The sequence below is a fragment of the Momordica charantia genome (genome assembly GCF_013281855.1).
Source record: "Momordica charantia cultivar OHB3-1 chromosome 11 unlocalized genomic scaffold, Mcharantia_2.0 BLBB01000011.1, whole genome shotgun sequence".
In the NCBI taxonomy this organism is placed as follows: domain Eukaryota; kingdom Viridiplantae; phylum Streptophyta; class Magnoliopsida; order Cucurbitales; family Cucurbitaceae; genus Momordica; species Momordica charantia.
In genome coordinates this window covers 18,236,630-18,255,952 of record NW_028275159.1, presented here as the reverse complement: position 1 = coordinate 18,255,952, position 19,323 = coordinate 18,236,630, and the positions used below count along the sequence as shown (strand labels likewise).

The window sequence follows — 19,323 nt, the reverse complement described above, 5'->3', positions numbered from 1 at the left end:
ATGCTGTTGTTTTGAGTTGAATCTTGACATAGCAGAAAATCTGGGAAATCTAGGAAGATTCCATATTTGTTTGGCCTGTATGTTAACATTGTTAATGTTGTAGCATTGTTTATGCCAGTCCAAAGTCAGCCACATAAACTCTTCCCCTTTACCCCTTAGACATCAGTAGTCTTTTTGATCGTTTTTTTATATGATATTGTGTGCTTCTTTGCTCGTTTCTACTTAGTAACCCTTTACGCACTATTTTGTTTAGTTTCCATTGATTTTCTTATTCAACCACATATTTGTTAAATTTGTTTTGCTTTCTTTAAGTATTCATTGAAGTGTTTAGTTGTCAATCCTTGTGGGTTCGATCTTTTATTACTTGCTACAACGGTTGTGTACACTTGCATAAGAGTAATAAATCGTTCAACAACAACTCCAACAACAAGCGACCCGATACATAGTTAGTGATGAAAACTTACACATAAGAAGTTATTCCCTACCTGTGCTAAAGTGCCTCACCCCAGATAAGGCTAACTATGTCATGAAAGAAATACACGAAGAAGTGTGTGGCAATTATTTGCCAAAGGTGCTACTGGCCAAGCACGGTCCTTAAGTCGCAAAATTATTTGCCAAGTGTGCTATTGGCTAACCATGTTGAAAGACACCATGTAGTTTACTAAGAAATGAGATATATGTAAGCGATTTGCAGCAATACCCAGGCAGCCGCCTGAGCCATTTACAAATGTGATGAGTCCTTGGCCTTTCTCTATATGGGGAGTAGACCTCACCGGCCCTCTTGCGCAAGAAAAAGACCAAATGAAATTTGTAGTGTTAATCATAGACTACTTTACTAAATGGGTCGAGGCTGAGGCCTCAACTACAATCACTGAAAAGAAGATAACATACTTCACCTGGAGGAATATAGTTTGTTGCTTTAGAGTGCCATATACGATTATTAGTGACAATGAGAGCAATTTGACAATGTCGCGTTTTGGAACTTCTTTCCGGAACACGGCATCAAGCACATCTGTTCTTCACCGCCGCACCCACAAGCTAACAGAAAAGTTGAAGCGGTCAACCAAATCATTAAAAGAATTTTGAAAACCGGCTAGAATGATTTAAATGGTTGTGGGTTGAAGAACTTCCCGATGTACTATGGGCTTATAGGACAACATCTAGCATCTCGTATGGAAAATCTCATTTTTCTTGATCATTTGGTTCTAAAGCGGTGGTCCCAGTTGAAATCAAAATTCGTTCTCCGAGAGTTAAACAATTCAATCTACAAGAAAATGAGGAATCCATGTAGTTCAACCTCGACTTATTGGAAGAACGTCGACAGACAGCTCCATTGTGAACAGTGGAATATAAAAATTGAATCGCTCTATATTATAATATGAAGATTAAAGAGCACAACTTTAAAGAGGGTGATCTTGTGCTGAGAAAAGTCATGTCAAACACTAAAGACATGATCTTTGGAGTACTAAGACCTACTACATGGGAAGGCCCATGTAAGGTTGCCAGAGTAGTCTGACCAAGTATGCCTTAAAAAACCAATACGACAAATTGCTACCCCATCCATGAAATGTTGAGCATCTTAAGATTTATTACCAATAGTTAAGTATTTTATTGTCTTTTTTCATATACACATCATTTCACTTTTAGCAAAATTTAAATTTTTCTTTTTCATAGCAATAGCTAGGTCCCTTTTGCAATTTGTTGTTTCATTAGGTTTAGATTTCAACATTTGATAATTGAGTAATCCATTCTACAATACTTGAGCAATTATATTTTTAATTATCTTTTTTTTAAATACACTCCTTGAGTGGGGGCTAAGTAAGAGGAAACGGTTCGACAACTCCACAAGATTAATCAACGATAAAGCTAATCAAGAAACTCGAAAGGATATAAAACTGAAAATAGCCCAGGGGTATAGAAGATCAATGGTAAATGAGCCCAAATTGTCAAACCCAAAGGGATTACTACATAGATGGTCTATTTAGGAATCATAATTACGTAAAAGGATAGAAAAGTATAGAATTTACACTTTTGTCATGAAACAACCCCTAATCAGATGGTACCCATAACACAAATTACTAATATATCCATAAGATACATTAAATGTTAAACAATTATTAAAATATATAATTCGTAAATTGGGAGGAAATCCCTTAAAACGTGTTGAATCCATTAAATCCCTTAAAATTTACACTTTCCAAAATTGAAAAATCCCTAAACCCCCAAATTTTCGAAACCTCCGTTCTTCTTCCTCATCTTTCTTTCCTTCCTCCGATCGTCGAGTTTCCCTCATCTGAACCTCTATTCCTCTTCTTCGACCGTCGTCGCTGTCTTCCTTCCTCTCCGGCGGCTTTGTGCTTTTCTTTGTCGCAGATTATTTCATCTCCAGCCACCTTTTCACAAGAGCATTTCATTCCGTCGGTTCCTATTCTCCGGTAGTTTATGCCTGCATTCATCTCCTGCCGACATCCTCCATTTTTCTCAGTCGCCAGAGTAGTTCATCTCCAATTTGAATGGTTTGCACTCCATCTGATAAATTTCAATTTCTGATTTCGTTTGTTTGAAATACTGTGTATGTGAGGATATATAGTATAGTGATTAGATTAGGATATATATTATAACTCAAGTTTTATATATCCGAATATATACTGATGGTGATTTAAAACTAAAAATCTGGTGGATATATATTGCCTACAGTATTATACTGGTGGATATATACTGCTGGTGATTTTATATCTCGAAAAGTTTAGTCTATGTTATACCGAATATATTGTATATTCAATATGTTATACTTACTACCATATCTTATAGAATTTGATGGATATAATGATAAAAGTACATTTACTTACGTGGGTGTAAATTATATCTTACTTAAAAGGTGTTTATACATAATGTTAATAGTAGATTTCAAAAGTACAAGTAGAATATATGTTATAGTAACGAAACAACATGAACATAATTTATACCCATGTGTAAAAATAGCTAAACTATAATTAAAAAAAAAAAGAAAATAACATTCATTCATACCCATATTTCCTTCGATGTATAGATAAACTGTATTTTTCTTCTCCTTTGAATATTGACGTCAATCAATACGTGCTTTCCGTAAATTATCTTATGTTAAAGGATAAATAACACAAAAAAAAATAATAATTAGACATTTGAAAACCAGCGGGAGCCATAGATGACATCAAACACAATAGAAATAAGACCTTGCCAAATTAATCAGCATCTAAACCTCATAAAATTGATTTCATTAAAACAAACCTTGCACTTAAATAACACAATAAAACAATGCGAATGACAGTGCAAATATTCAAGCAATATGGGTATGAATGAAGGAATGAATGAATTGTACTTGAAATATTCAAGCAATCAAATAAAAAACTAAAACTCAAATAATAGGTATAAAGAAGAATCGTACCAACCAAGCAGTAGCAGAAATGAGGATGATGATAATCTTTTTAATTAATAATATTGGTAAATAAAGAAAATCAATCTTTTTTAATGAGTAAATTAAGGTGTTGAACGAGTGAATTAAGGGATTTGAATTGAAAATTAATATGGGGCCCACAATAATTAAAGGAATCATTTATGAAATTAAATCTTTTATATTTCAGAAAAAGCAAATAACTATAAAAGAATGTAAATGCAATAATTAGGGGTAAATTCGAAATTAAAATAAAATCCTACTGGCAGAAATCTAAAATTGTAAAATTAGAAAAATTTAGACATTTATGTAAATAAGTTTCTAAAACAGCCCACCTAAGATATTATCTCAAACCCAAATGTGCTAAAAAAAGGCAAGTGAACGAGCCTAGTTGAAAGTAGGCAAACAAGCTAAGCTAGTTAGTGAACGAGGAGTATATAAGACCAAGGACGGATCCACATAGGGGTTGGAGGGTATGTGCCTCCTTGAAATTATATTAAATATAATGTGTTTTCTATATAATATTTAAAAAACAAAAATAAATATAATATATTTACATAGAAAGTGTAGAAAATTGTATGTCGTCTGATGGCTAAGGCAACGCGGAGGTTAATGAAATTATCTTTGGGGCTTGCATTCGATTCTCATCAAAACATAACCTACAACTAAACTTAAAGAAGTAAAACTAAATTTAGCCGTTAAAAATACATCACTTTTTCACTCTGAACAATATTTAGCTATTAGCATACATAATTTCTCACTCTCAAGTCTCAACAATATTGAATCTCTGGCACATAATGAAACTAATTATTTTTTATTTGATAAATAAAACTAATTTTTTTACTTTTTTATTTACATTGTTGATTTTTTTTTCTTTATCAATTTTAGAGTTACATTCAAATGACGAGTTTTTTGTTAGAAAGTAAGAATATACAATTGACAGGTAAGCTTCCAATTTCTTTTAGACTTTTAGTTCTATTTCTTATGATTGTTAAATTTATGTTTTAGTTCTTGAATATTTTTCTATTAATATTTTTATAGATTTAATTTGAAATCAATATGGATAGATATTATAAAAGAAAACAACAATTGAGTTGTCATCTACAAAAAAGAAGAGTAATACTGATTCTGATAAGTCTTGTGCAAAAGTTGATTTGGAGAATTACTCGCAGATCCTGGTCTAAGACCTAATATTTTTTGTTACAATTGTAATATCAAGACCAAGTTCATAGAGCTTATTTACAAAAGGGTCTTTGTTAGCCATGAAATCATATTTTTCCATTCAAGAAATTTAGACCTAAATCAAGACGATTTAATCCAGCTTGGTTCAATTAATATCCTTGGTTAGAATATAGTATTTCAAAGGATTATGCATTCAGTTTATGTTGTTACTCATCCAAACTAGAAGTTCGTGAACGATCAGAAAGTGTTCATTTTATTTGTGAAAGATATTCTAATTGGAATAATAAAGAGAAATTGCAAACTCATGTTGGTGGTCCTAATAGTGCACATAATGAAGCTTGGGTTAAATGTGGGGCTTTTTTGAAACAAAAGCAACATATTGAGGCGTTTTTTAATAGGATGTTAGACAAAGTACGAGTTGAATATTGAACTCAATAAGGTGCATCAATTGATTATATTCGATTTTTATTACGACAAGGGATTCCATTTCATGGGCATGATGAGACAAATGATTCACAAAATCAGGGTCATTTTCTTGAAATTTTGTGATGGCCACGTGACCACAACAATGATATTGAAGTTGCGACTTTGAAAAAATGTTCAAGACAACTTGAAATTGATTGCACCCAAAATTCAAAAAGATATTGTGAATTCTATTGTAGTAGAAATTGTGAATACAATTATAAGAGATATGAGTGATAAGATATTTTCCATTTTGATGGATGAATCCAAAGATATATTTTTAAATGAGCAAATGTCAATTGTATTGCGATATGTGAACAAAGATCATGTGATTGAACGATTTGTTGGAATTATACATGTTGCTAATATAAATTCTCTATCACTTAAGGAAGCTATTGATGGATTTTTTTTTCTCAATATGAGTTAAGCATTGCTAGTTTGTGACAGCAAGAATACGATGGAGCAAGTAATATGCAAGATGAGTTTAATGGATTGAAATAAAGCACTTATTTTGAAAGAAAATGAATGTGTTTTTGTATATTTATTGTTTTTCTCATCAACTTCAATTATCTCTTCTAGCTCCTGCAAAAAAATCATGTGGATATTGCTGGGTTTTTTTTATCGTTACAAATGTAGTGAATTTTATTGGGGTCTCAGCAAATTGTCATGATATTCTACGAGAAAAACAGAGTATGACAATTTTTTTAAGCTTTGGATAATGATGAACTATCAATTGGCCGATGATTAAATCAAGAGACAGTGATTAAACGACCAGTAGATACACAATGGTGATCACATTACGGTGCTTTATTGATTATTATTACAATGTTTTCTTCAGTAGATGTACTTGAGACAATTGTACAAGGTAGATCTAACTCGGAATAGGAATATGAAACAGGGATTCTAATAAGTTCAATACAATCATTCGACTTTGTTTTTTATAAGCATTTTATAAAAATCATCTTGGGAATCATAGATGATTTGTCTCAAGCATTACAAAGAAATTAAAAGATCAAGACGTTGTAAATACCAAAAATTTAGTCATAATTTGTAAAGAAAGATTGCAAACATTGAGAGAGTTTGGTTGGGATTCATTGCTGGATCAAGTTTCTACTTTTTGTGATAAATATGATATTTAAATTCTTAAGATGGATGATATGTTTTTTATTAGAGGATGACGAGGACGAAAATCTCAACCAATTACAAGTATGCATCATTATCGTGTTGAAGTTTTTTATACATGCATTGATATGTAGCTTCAAGAGTTGAGTAACCGTTTTACTAAAACAAGCACTAAGTTGCTTCTCTGTGTGACATGTTTGAATCCGAGTGATTCATTTGCTGCTTTTGATGGACCAAAACTTAATTGTCTTGCTCAATTTTATCCAGGAGATTTCTCAATTATTGAACTCTTTGTGCTTGATGATCAACTTCAAAATTATATTATTGATGTGCGCCCAAATATTGAGTTTGGTGATCTAAGAAGCATCAGTGATCTTGCAGTAATATGGTAATGACAAATAGAGATAAGGTATATACATTAGTTTATCGATTGCTCGCCTTGACATTGATTTTGTTCATAGAGAAAGAAAAAGAGGAGAAGGAAAAGCTAGCACACACAAAGGAGGGGCTGAGAAGAAAGACATGAGATTTGAGAAGAAAAATGAGAAAGAAGAGATTTACGGATGAAGAAAGAAAAAGAGGAGAGAGATTGACAATAACTTAAATGAGAAAGAAGAGTGCAGGAGAAGGAACATAAAAAAAATAATAAACTTTGGTTGTTTTGAAAAAGAATGGCTGGTTTTAAAACCAACCACACAATTAATGCTGCATTAATGAGGGTGGCGTATGGCAGTCCATGTCGGCAGTGGCAGAACATGTATTTTTTTTATTTTTTATTTTAACTATTAGTAATAGTCGGTCGGTTTCGATTGGGTATCTCCCTTATAGCTCTCCGATCGACCGACTGGTCAGTTTTGCAACACCGACCGAATCGTGCCTCAAACTGACCTAAGGTCAGTTTGGTCGATCGAGTCGGTTTTTCGGGTATGAATGTGCATTCGTACCAAATAGTCAAAATCCAAAAGTGCTGAAAAAGACAAGCGAACGGGCACAACCAATTAAAACTGAAAGCAGGCAAACAAGCTAAGCCAGTCAATGAAACCAAAAGTATAGAAGACCAATGATGAATGAGCCCAAATGGTCGAAGAGTGAACGAGCCCAGCTAGTAAAAACCCAAGACAGAAACTAATGGATAGATCTAGCCAATTAGTGGAGCCTAAGAGATTTGATTTAAAACCTAATTACGACAAAGGATATAAAATATGGGGGCTATTCCATGAAAATGATTGTTCCATGAATAACATAGTCTTCTGAAACCAAACAACAAGTACTCTCAATATAGAAATCTAGGATTTTGTGTAAGCTTATCATCTTCTATTTTGAGAATGGAGCTATTGTCATGGGAAGAAGAAGCTAGACCCGACAGACGAACAACATCACAGGTTCATGGCCCAACCAATCGAAGGCATGACCAGGTCTAGGGCCTAACTAGGGCTCGACCGACCAGGTTCTGGATGACCACATTTTGGCCAGTCGGGCTTGGAGATCGGCCGACCAGCGCCCGTGCTAGATTTTTGTGCTCCGCTAATAAGCCCAGTGATGTTCCGACTCTTATTCTCTTTAACTAAATATAGGTTTGCAAATTACTATATTTCATTGGAACTTGCAACTACACTATTCTACACAGATGTGAAATTGAAGTAATTATTTAGTTCATGAACTTTAATATATAACTGAAATTTGCAACCACCTTGTCTCTCAACTTTAATTAATACGTATCGATTTAGTTCATATAGTTCAAATTTTGTAACGATATCAATTTGGTCATTCAGTTTAATAATTTAACCTTTGTAGAAAACTTGTTAAAGATGTAATGAGTGTGAAAAACATATATATGAATAAATTGATTGAGATTAGGTATGTTTTCGAATTAGAAACACTAACTCGTTATAAACTAAAGATCAACAACTTGACCAGAATTTTCACATTAAAAATTAAATTGTTACGCATTTTAGAATGCATGATTAAATTCCTGCATATTAAATTTGAGGACCAAATTGAAAGTACGTTTCCAATTAGTTTAGTCGAGTGCTCAGGTTCGAGCCTTGGGGAAACAAAAATTCGACTCCGAAGTATAAAAACAAAAATAAAAAATTTAGTCTGAGTGGTCAATTAGAACCAATGTACATAGCAGAGTGCTTGATTAGGAATGTGTTGTGAACCAACATGTTGCGGCCAAAACAAGCCTAACTCAGTTGTAATTGACATATATCTCCAACCAAGAAGTTGTGAATTCAATCCCCGCCTTAGTACTAAAAAAAAATGAATGTGTTGTGAACTAGTTAGTATTAAATATCCTAAAAAGGAATTCTCTAATATATATATATATATCCTAGAAAGGAAGAAAGAAAAAATACGAATATTTCGGTGGAGGTCGGCGTTTCAATGGACTTGTTCATTTGACTCGGAAGTGGGCGCTCATACAAGCGTCCCAAAAAGTGTTCAGATTTTGATAAGACACATTAGAAATCGTTGGAGTGAGATCGGCATGGGAATTCTTGGTAATCTCAATTCGGATCAGCTTCAGTTCTTCGACTCTCAGGGTAGGTTGCTCCGCTCAATCCCCGACTACTGCTTTTCAAATTAAAAATCGCAGTTGCAACTTGGAACACGTCACGATTTTCCATTTTCTTCCATTTCCATAAATTGATCACCGTAATTCTTCTCGTTCTGTTTCCAGGTTATCTTGTGATTGAATCATTCGCGAGTTCTGATGAAGTTGATGCCATGAGGAAGAGAATGGAACAGTTGCTTGATGGCTTTGACTGCTCCACTTCCTCTGTTTTCTCTACTGTAAATCAGGTTTTTGATTAATGTCTCCTGGAACCTACTTTCAATTGTTAACTTTATGCTCAGTTCATATTGAAATATATTTTCTCTACAGCGGCAGTTGACCGACGATTACTTCTTCGAAAGCGCCGAGAACGTTTCCTTCTTTTTCGAGGGTATCTACACTTTTACCTTTTGTCTACTGTTTATTTATCAGTGAAGTTGTATGTAGCCAATTGACAACCTGAATATCCATTCATGTGCAAGCCTGTGTGAGACTTGTTGAAAGAAACATGCGTTAGACATGAAATCCCTGGATTTATTTAGCGGTGTAGTTTGGCCATTAATTATGATGGATGGATCTCCCTCAGTGAGATTTCAAGATAGTTAAGATTTTAGTGAAAAGAAATGTGAATAAGATTTGGTATACACGAGTGTAATATAATGTTGGAACTTACAGTTATATACTAATAATTGTACTGCAAATTTGGTCCCAGCTAACCTTTTCTTCTTTAAGAGAATTTTGGGTCCAGGGGAAGTCAAAATTACTGTATATCGCGATGTTATTTTAGTTAGAGTATTGTCCATCTGTTGGATCACATTTTTATGTTCCAGATTCTGCAATTTCATCATTGGAATTGTCCTATAGGTTGTGCTCTTCTTGTCGCTCTTGAGAAGTTATCATTAGCAGTGTTCACGAAAATTGCTTTTTTTCCTCTCTTTTGCAGAAAAAGCATTTCGAGAGGATGGAAACTTAAAACAAGCGAAGGAACTCTCGATTAATAAAGTTGGTCACGGTTTGTACCCTTCTGTTCTAGGAGATTGGTGTGTGATAGTGAAACTTTTGATGTGTCTTTTCTATTCCTTTTGCATTGATTTCAACTTAATCTTGGCTTTCTTGGGTTTAGAGATACTCGTTAATGGACCCTTGAGTCTTCAGGTGTGTTTTTGGGTAGGTTTTGTCCTAGAAGGCCGTTGAAGCTTATGCTTGGGGAGTGGCTGAAATGTTCAGCCTTTAAGTCTTATGCCTTCTTTGAGTCATAGGAGGCATATGCTTCATTAGTATGCATTTAGGATCCAAGCCTTTATGCTTTGTGAATGAACCAAAAGACTAATATTAATTCACCTTCTATTTTTAAAAAATATGAACAATCACTTATGAAATTGACGCTGTTATATTTGAGTTATAGTAATGTAGGCCTTACTACTTTTACCACCAAGACTTGGAAAAAAATATATTGAACACAAATTAAAGAGAAAATTTGATTTTATTATACTATTTATTTAAGAAAGAGAAAAATAATAGATAAAAGTTTTTCTTTAGGAAAAAAAAGTTTAAATTGAGCGGAAGAAGGAGGGCGTGGTGTTTAAGATCGACTTTGAAAAGGCGTATGACCATGTTGATTGGGATTTCCTTGATAAAGTTCTATGGAAGAAAGGGTTTGGTTTCAAGTGGAGGGCCTGGATTTGGAGTTGTCGGAGTTGTTAATTTCTCTATCCTCGTTAATGGGAGGCCTAGGGGCAAAATTTTTGCATCTAGAGGTCTTAGACAAGGAGATCCTCTATCCCCATTCTTATTTATTCTAGTGGTGGATGTACTTAGTAAGTTAGTCACTGTCGGGGTGGAGAAAGGTGCTTTAGAAGACTTTGAAGTGGGAAGGGAGAAGGTCTATCTTTCTCATCTTCAGTTTGCAGACGACACTATTTTCTTTTGTTTTGGGAAGGATAGCTCGCTTTCGAATCTGAACGGTCTTCTGAGCTTCTTCAAATCCATTTCAGGCCTTAAGATTAATAGAGGTAAGAGCTCCATCTTGGGGGTTAACTGTGATCCTGGTAAGCTTAGCGCTTGGGCATCTCAGGTGGGGTGCGAAGTGAGTGGTTTGCTGTCCTCTTATCTTGGTCTCCCCTTGGCCATAATCCTAAGACTGCTAGTTTTTGGTCGTCGGTGCTTGAAAAGTGTCAGAAACGTCTTTCCCCGTGGAAGAAAGCCTTCTTTTCTAAAGGGGGAGACTCAATTGATTCAGTCTGTTCTTAGGGGCATTCCGACCTATTTTTTTGTCCCTTTTCAGGATCCCTGTGGCTGTTTGTGAGAGCATAGAAAAGATCATGAGGGATTTTCTCTGGGAAAGGGTGGAGGAATGAGGTGGTTCTCATCTTGTTAGTTGGCATTCTATGGTGAAGCCTTTGGATAGGGGGGTTTGGGCATCGGAAAGCTGAGGCTTAGAAATGAGGCGTTCTTGGCTAAATGGTTGTGGCGTTTCTTCCATGAACCTAGCGCCTCGTGGTGAAGGATTATAGTGAGCAAGTATGGACCGCACCGCGTCCTTTTGAGTGGGTCTCAGCAAGTGGTGCTAAGATGAACAATAACAATTCCTGGAAGGCTATTGCTTTGTGTCTTCCCTCCTTCTCTTAGTTCCTTCGTTCTTCTTTGGGCGAGGGTCATAATACCTATTTTTGGGAGGATACTTTGGGGGGGGGGGGGAGATAAACCTTTTAGTCTTTTGTTCCCCAGTCTCTACCATCTTTCTGATAAGAGGTTGCATTCGGTGGTCGCTATCATGGATCCTTGGGGGGAGGGGGTTGCGTCCTCTGTCTCTTTGGGGCTTCGTCGTTCTGTGACTGCTCGTGAGTCTCTTGAGGTTTCCGCTTTGCTTGGCTTGTTGTCGGAGGTTTCTTTCCGTCCCGAGAGAGAGGATGTGCGTGTGTGGTGCCCTAGCCCTTCTCGGGGTTTCTCTTGCAGCTCCTTTTTTCATGTTTTAAGCTCCTCGGATTCTTCCCCGTCGACCCCTTTGTTTACCTCTCTTTGGAAGATAAAAATTCTGAAGAAGATAAAGTTCTTTGGATGGCATGTCTTACTTGGAAAAGTCAATACCTTGAATTGTATTCAAAGGACTTCGTCCTTGTGTTTGGGCCCCAAGTGGTGTGTTCTTTGCAGAGGGGCCTCTGAAGACATTGAGCATTTGTTATGGTCTTGCCAGTATGCTCAGAAGATCTGGCTTCGTTTTTTTTGACTGTTTTGGGGTAGAGCTAGCCCTTCCTAGAGATCTTAGGGCGTTTTTGGAGGTGTTGCTTTCCCCTCCTTTTCGTGATAGGGGGCGGTTCTTGTGGCAGACGGGTTTTTTGTCTACTTTGTGGGGTATTTGGCTGGAGAGGAACAATAGAATTTTTAGGGGGGGGGCGGGGGGGGGGGGGGGGGGGCGGAGAAGACGTTGGATTCTGTTTGAGACCTTGTTAGGTTTAAGACTTCCTTGTGGGTTTCGTCTCTAAAGCCTTTTGTAATTATCAGTTACATGTTATTCTTTTGGATTGGATTCCTTTTCTTTAATGGGTGTCCTCTTTGGGGGCTCTTTTTTTTTATGCCCTTCTCATTTTTCTCAATGAAAGTGAGGATTCTTATTTAAAAAAAAAAAAAAAAAAGGATTAAATTGAGTCTTATGCCTTGTCTTGTCAACGAAAAGTCTCAAAACCATTTTTGGCCTTATAAAACATTGGTCCCAGCTAACTCATCTTTCTCCTCTCTATCTCTATATATTTATCTCATTTTGGGGGGCTGTTCTCTTTCTTTCCTGGCTATTTGTTGAACAATTGACTTGAAAGAAATAGGAAAATTTTTAAGCTGAGAGGATTATTGGGTGGAGTCTGGTTCACTTTAATGCGTCGTTATAGGTGTCTATGGCCAAAGACTTTTGTAGCTATCATTAGTCCTAAAAGTTCTCCTTTTACTATAATTTTGCCTTTGTTTTTGGTGTTTTTGTTTTTTGTTTCTCGTTGGCTCTTATTTGTAGTGTGTTTCCTTTTTGTCTTACCAGTGCACTTTTTTCTTGTTCTTTTACTCATCACAATGAGTTTAGAATTTTAGATGCTTCCTACTTTAAAAGAAAATTAAATGAGAGGAGAAAAGAAAGACAAAGTTGGTCATCTTATAGATTGTAACTTCTACTAGTTTCTCTAGGTCTTTATGACTTTCCTATTTTTCTAATTTAACCCTTCTTTTTTGCAGCATTACATGAGATTGACCCAGTTTTCAAAAGCTTCTCCTACTCTGAGAAGGTTTCTGGTTTATTGTTGTCCTTGGGGTACAAGAGGCCAATAGTCATCCAGTCTATGTACATATTTAAGGTTCTCCCATTCATCACAGTATAATATAATTTATCAATGCTAGTGAATTTTATACAAATTTGAACATTTACGTGAAGTTTAACGTGCATACAATAACATATACTCGCGGACAGCAACCAGGTATTGGAGGTGAAGTAGTGCCTCACCAGGATAACTCATTTCTTTACACGGAACCAACCACGTGCACAGGACTATGGCTGGCACTTGAAGATGCAAACACAACAAATGGCTGTCTTTGGGCTATTCCTGGATCACATAAAAGTATTCCCTGGCAAGCCACTTTCATAAATAGCAGAATGTTTTTCCCTGATGTCTGATGTAATTTTATTTTTGGTTAAATGTTTTTGTTTCTAGATGGACTTGTTAGAAGGTTTCTTAGGGGTGAAAAGGGCATGTACTTTGATCGGCCTTCTCCTGCTTACGAACAGAAAGATTTCGTGCCTATTGAAGTGAAAGCTGGTTCTTTAGTTGTCATTCATGGAGACCTTATTCATCAAAGGTATGTGGAAGGAATGTAAAAACTATATCACTAGTTTGTAAATGTTGACGGTTTGAGTTAATCTTTAAATTTGTACCATTATCAATTTTTCATTTTTAAAAGTGGCACCATCTCACCTGGATACAACTTTTCTTTCCCAGTTAACTGTAGAGACAGATTCCTGTAAAAAAGAGATGCAGATTTTTTGAGTTCTAAACAATGTCTTAGATTTTGTGTTTAATTTCAAAGGAAGCTGAGGAGCTGTAGTTCTTATTTTACATAGATTATGATAATTTTATCATCAAGCTGATAGATGTCAAATTTCTTTCTTGTGTTTGGACTATAGCTTTGAGAACCAGTCTCCAAAATCAAGACATGCCTATAGCTTGCATGTGGTTGATACAGATGGTTGTGTTTGGGCTCAAGATAACTGGTGAGTACATGATAAATTTGAACTATTTACCGATTTTCTTAAGAAATGAGTTTATTTTCCATTGACGATTTTTTCCCCCCTCGTTGCTGGAAGCTGAGCTAGTTTTGAATTTTGATATTAATACTTCTGCAATTCTTGAAACTCTTAGCTTTTTGAGCAGTTGTGTTATTTTTTATTGAGTTGAAACTTTAAACTAGCTATTCACTAATTTTCTTGTTTAGCAATACAAGTACTTCATTTCTTAAAAAAAAACAAAAAAAAGACCATAGAAACGAGACTTCCATTGTAAGGTATTGTGATCGCAAGGTGCAACCAAAAAAATACAACCATGAAAGTTATCTGCCTCACAAAGCCAACAGTTAGCTAATATTGATACATATTGCCCCCACTTACTAGTTAATCCTCCTGTTATTTATAATAAGGAAAGGAATATTAAAAGATTGAAAGTAATTGAGGCTTAAAGCAGACGCGTTGAAAGGCCCCACCCTCCATGCCTTCAATTCAAGGTGCTAATAAATTCATTCCTACTCATATGACACACAGCCTAATGACCCAATATATGCTAGTACATTCTTAAACCCCACCACCCAAAATAAAAAAGAAACAAGTTTTCTGTATGAAAAATGCTAAAGGACTAGAAAGTGTTGCACACAATTTTACAGGAGAATGAGAGAAGCGAGGAATAAGGAGATGTTCATCCCTAGGGCCTTTTCCGCATAGGATATTGAGGCGTGTGAACATAATAAATATTCTCCAAATGGGATCACAGGAACAAATTCTCCCTTGGTTACATGCCATGCAAAAAGTTCTGCCTTCTCAAGCAGTCAAATTCTCCCAATTCCCTCATAGGACTAAGGTTAATGCAACATATATAAAGACTCAAACGTCAAAGAAGATTTTTAAGAATGGGCACTAGACAAGTAAAGATCCTCAACTCCTTTTTCCAATTCAGACAGAGTAATCTTTTTAAGTGTTCTTTGGACACTTTTTTTTTTTTTTTTTTTTTTATAAGAAACAAACAACTTATATTCCAACACAAAACAAGAACAACCTAAAGGCAGAGGGTAGAGAAAGCCCTCCCCTAGGAACTAAACAATCACAACTTTCCAATCACGTTGGTAATTCTTCAGACACCTTCATTTATCTGTCATTGATAATCCTTTTAGAACTAAAGCTAGCATTATAGTTGGCTCAATGGAAGGAGATAAAAGAGTCGCATACTGGATAAAGAAAGTTCGCCCAAATTATTCTTCAGATCGAATCTAGTCTAGTACACTCTCAAGGCTAATGTATCTCTCTAGTTATTGGCTTTGAGGAGATTCAGCATTGATTAGGTATTTTGCTAAATAGAAGGCTATTTTTAACTTCATCTTGGTGGATTAAGAATAAGCTTGAGAATGATGCATAAGGGAGTGCGATGTTTATTTTGCTTTGTCTAAGAGATTAATGTTTGTGGGGTTTTGAGTTCTGTAAAATGTGTTTGCCCACGACACTAGTTGGTTCGAGGGCTTGATGGTTTCGTATACATGCCATGGTCTTTGGTTTTACCCTTTTGGTGAATTCAAACAAAAAGAGTTACAAGTTACAGTTCTAGTGTCTGTACATAGCATTTTTAATGTTTAAGTCTTTTTATTTTTCATTCGTTCAATCGTAGTGCTAGTAGTTTTGTGTCCATATCAATTTAGTCCCTTGTGTTAATCATGCAGTTAAATAGTAACAAAAATATCACATGACATCATGTGGCATCACATGGGAGATGATATGGCTTTTGAAATATCATATGGTTGCATGCATATAGAAGTTGATATAGTAACATGATGCTACTATAGCCTTTGTAACTATTTGAGTGGATATTAATGAACTGTTGAGGACTGAATTTGATATGTTAATAAAAAAAAATGGCATCAAAACAAAAAAATGCTTAAAGTGGCGAAGTGGAAGGACTAGAATTGTAATTTAAGAAACAGAGATATCTCTTCGAGTAACAAAGGAGTCAATCATAGGGCTGTGTATTGTATCCCTCGTAGGAATGGTTGTGGTTGGACCTAGTTCGCTAATCGCTATTACTTGAGAAAGGTCTATAGTCCCGTAGTCCCTTTATTCTTTGGAAGGCTAAGTGGTGTCTTAGTAATGGAAAGGTAATTTTTTTTTGGACATCCGTGAGTATCCGAGTCAGCTTGCATGCATCTCGACTAATCTCACGGGACAACTGCCTGGCCCTACTATATTTGGTTGCCAAGGTAACTCTTAGGATATTAAATCCTAGATAGGCGGTCACCATGGTTTGAACTCATTCCTTAGCCCGTTGCTATTTACTATTTACATTGGCCCTTATTGACCACTAGGTCACACCATGATGGTTATGGAAAGGTATTTGGAAATTTTAATCCGTAGTTTCCTTGTTTGGCTCCTTTCCTTTCCATTAAAGGGCGCTAATGGCGAAAGTCTCTTTTGACATTATGCTGAGGTTAGCATAAGTTACGATGTGTTGCTCGAACTCTCTCAAGTCCCAGTCCCGTGTTGTATCAATGGTTTGCCTTTGTATTCGCCTCAGAAATGGCATTATCTGACCTCCATCCTTCAAATTTTGATACAGGATTAGAAGAAAGGTTCAGCCAGAGCCTTTGTATGAACCTTGATAAAATCCACACATCTTCATCACAAAAACAGGTACTCAATAGTTCATATCCAAAAACAAACATGCTTTTCTCGATGTAAAACATTGTGCTGAAGTTTCATAAAATGTGTAATCTTTTGTGGCTTTTAAGAATTTCCTCATTATTGCTAAGGATTAGGTTGTGTATTATTTATCTTTTTCCTGTCTTTAATATGCTTGATTTAGTTGTAAACTGCAGGTAGTTTATTTACTTTTTACTTTTTTAGCCCGTTGGATAACTATTTTGTCTGTTTTTTTAAATTTTAGTTTATAAACACCACTTGTGTGTTTATTTGCTTTCTTGGGATTTTGAAATTTTGTTTTTGTTTTCATAAAGTAGCTAAGAATTTAAATATGCTAGAAAGAATGGTATATACAAAAGAATTTTAGGGAAAATAGACATAAATTTTAATAATATATAACTACAAAAGAAATGATTATCAAAGATAACTTTAAGTTTTCTTTTGACATGTCATTTGACACGCTATGGTCTTTGTCCGAGGTCTTGCCCAATTGTATCTTATTTTTACAAAAAAAAAAAAAAAAAGTTGTATGAAAGGAGATTTTAAGTTAGTTTCATTTTGTTTTCTAAACTTGAAGTTTTGTCTCGCCTCTAGATTTTTAAAATGTCTATTTTAATCCATAAATTTTAAAAAGTGACTATTTTGATCAGGTTGTGTGGTTTATTTATGGGCTTCTAAGTGGTATATTCTTCTAACTTTTTAATTTTGTTTTTTTTTTTGAGTAAAACTTTCTAAGTATTGGTTGATATTTTGGAACTATACTAATTCTTTTTCTTCTTCAATAAGATATTAAATTTCACGAAGTGCTCTTCAACCTTTGAGGTAGGTTCAATTATTTTTTCAAAAGTTTCATTTTAATAATTAATCTTTAAAATTTTTTGATAACAATCTAACTAATTTTTTTTTTATTAAAATAAAGATGAAAATATGACATGGTTGGGAGTTGTAAAAATAGAAGTTATACTTGGTAGTGAAATGTATAATAATAAAAAAATTATTATACCTTTATTGTTTAAATATTTTATTTTAATCAAAATAATCATTTTGTCAGCTTTCACGTTAAAATATTGGCAAAAATATAACATAGCTATAAGTTGGAAAAATCATGTAATTCAGCACCACGAGAAATTAGTGTAATCCAAGTATAATCAATTTTACATTATCATAGTGGACGAAAAAGCATTTTCTTAACAGTAAAAAGAGAACTCCGAGAGATTTAAAAAGCACTTTTGGTTCTCCCACATAGCATAGAAAAAAACTCAATGAATTTCAAGTGACTTAAAATGAAGAATTATTTTCAAGCAAATACTAATTAAATATCGTTTAATAAAAAACATATTTGGTCCTTCTCACCTTTAAAAGTAATGATTTAGTTTTTGTACAATAGTAATGATTTAGTTTTTGTACAATAATTAGTGGATCAGTACATTGATGAATTATTTAGAAATCATAATTATTAAAATGTATACAATTTACACTTTTGTGATAAAACAACTAGTAATATTAAATAATTTTTAAAATCAATGGGATTTAAATCCATCAAAATTTGCTTAAACTTTTCAAAATTAAAAAAAAAAATACAAAAACCAAAAAAATCCTCAAAATCATCATTTTCGAAAATTTTGAAACCCCTGCTCCGACTCTTCTGCTTCCTCTGTTTTTCGTCTTTGGCTGACCATCTCTATTTTCCATCTCCGGCCGATCGTCTCTGCGTTCTTTTGCCTCAGCCACCATCTGGGTGCCTCCTTTTTATCCCGTCTTCGTCTCTGTTATTCTTATTAAAAAATTTGCTGTTTCCATCCGGTCCTTCATCTCCAGTCATCGTTCCTTCGTCTCTGGTTCCCCTCCATTGTCGGAGCAGTTCATCTCTGTTTATCCGATCAAAAGGTTTGCATTCAAATATATCCTAATAGTTTTCTATTTCAAATTTGTACAATGTTAAAAACCCTGTTTTTTTTTGGTACCCAAGTAGTCTCCAACGGTTGTTTTCAATTTCTGATTTCGTATGAACTAATGTATATATGGGGATATAAGGAAGTTTATACGGAATTTAGTTTATATCCGAATATATTTGAGGGTTGTAGTTCGAGAGTGAATTTCTAACAGTGATTTTAGGAAGGTTTATATGGAATTTAGTTTATATCCGAATATATTCGAGGGTTGTAGTTGGCTGAGAGTGAATTGCTAACAGTGATTTTAGGAAAGTTTATATGAATTTAGTTTATATCCGAATATATTCGAGGGTTGTAGTTGATGAGTGAATTTCGGACAGTGATTCTAGGAAAGTTTATATGAAATTTAGTTTATGTCCGGATATATCCGAGGGTTGTAGTTGGAGAGTGTTTAGGAAGTTTATATGGAATTTAGTTTATATCTGGATATATCCGAGGATTATAGTTGGAGAGTGAGTTGCTAAGAGTGATTTTACACTCAATGTTATGGGATACAAAGCTCACCAGTGAGAAGATGTTGGGCCATTACAAAAAGGGGAGAATAATTTTGATATCTTTGTAATCAATAATATTGATAAATCAAGAGAATCAATCTTTTTGAAGGAGTAAATTAAGATTTTGAATGAGTGAATTAAGGATTAGTGTTGAAAATTTGTATGGGGCCACAATAATTAAAGGATTATGATAATAATTTATG

At 34.7% G+C, this 19,323-nt stretch overlaps 1 protein-coding gene across 2 annotated transcripts; it reads left to right on the top strand.

Moving 5' to 3' along the window:
• The first annotated feature begins 8,545 nt into the window (after positions 1-8,545).
• Positions 8,546-16,877, top strand: LOC111019644 (phytanoyl-CoA dioxygenase). Of its 2 annotated transcripts, XM_022296043.2 has the most exons (9): positions 8,546-8,739; positions 8,877-8,998; positions 9,081-9,141; positions 9,694-9,762; positions 12,966-13,084; positions 13,198-13,345; positions 13,439-13,583; positions 13,909-13,995; positions 16,592-16,877. In XM_022296043.2, exons 1-9 carry the CDS (start codon positions 8,685-8,687, stop codon positions 16,632-16,634), a joined length of 849 nt encoding a protein of 282 aa, XP_022151735.1. In that variant the 5' UTR covers positions 8,546-8,684; the 3' UTR covers positions 16,635-16,877. The 2 variants fall into 2 exon arrangements, with proteins under 2 accessions (XP_022151735.1, XP_087976417.1); XM_088120291.1 differs by lacking the exon at positions 9,694-9,762.
• The last annotated feature ends 2,446 nt before the right edge of the window (positions 16,878-19,323 follow it).

What these genes read in the sequence shown, in the direction of transcription:
- LOC111019644 (XM_022296043.2), top strand. Translation starts at nt 8,685, where the DNA reads ATGGGAATTCTTGGTAATCTCAATTCGGATCAGCTTCAGTTCTTCGAC. An exon ending in TCAGTTCTTCGACTCTCAGG is followed by an intron (nt 8,740 to 8,876) that starts GTAGGTTGCTCC and finishes TTCTGTTTCCAG; the next exon opens with GTTATCTTGTGATTGAATCA. An exon ending in CGTTTCCTTCTTTTTCGAGG is followed by an intron (nt 9,142 to 9,693) that starts GTATCTACACTT and finishes TCTCTTTTGCAG; the next exon opens with AAAAAGCATTTCGAGAGGAT.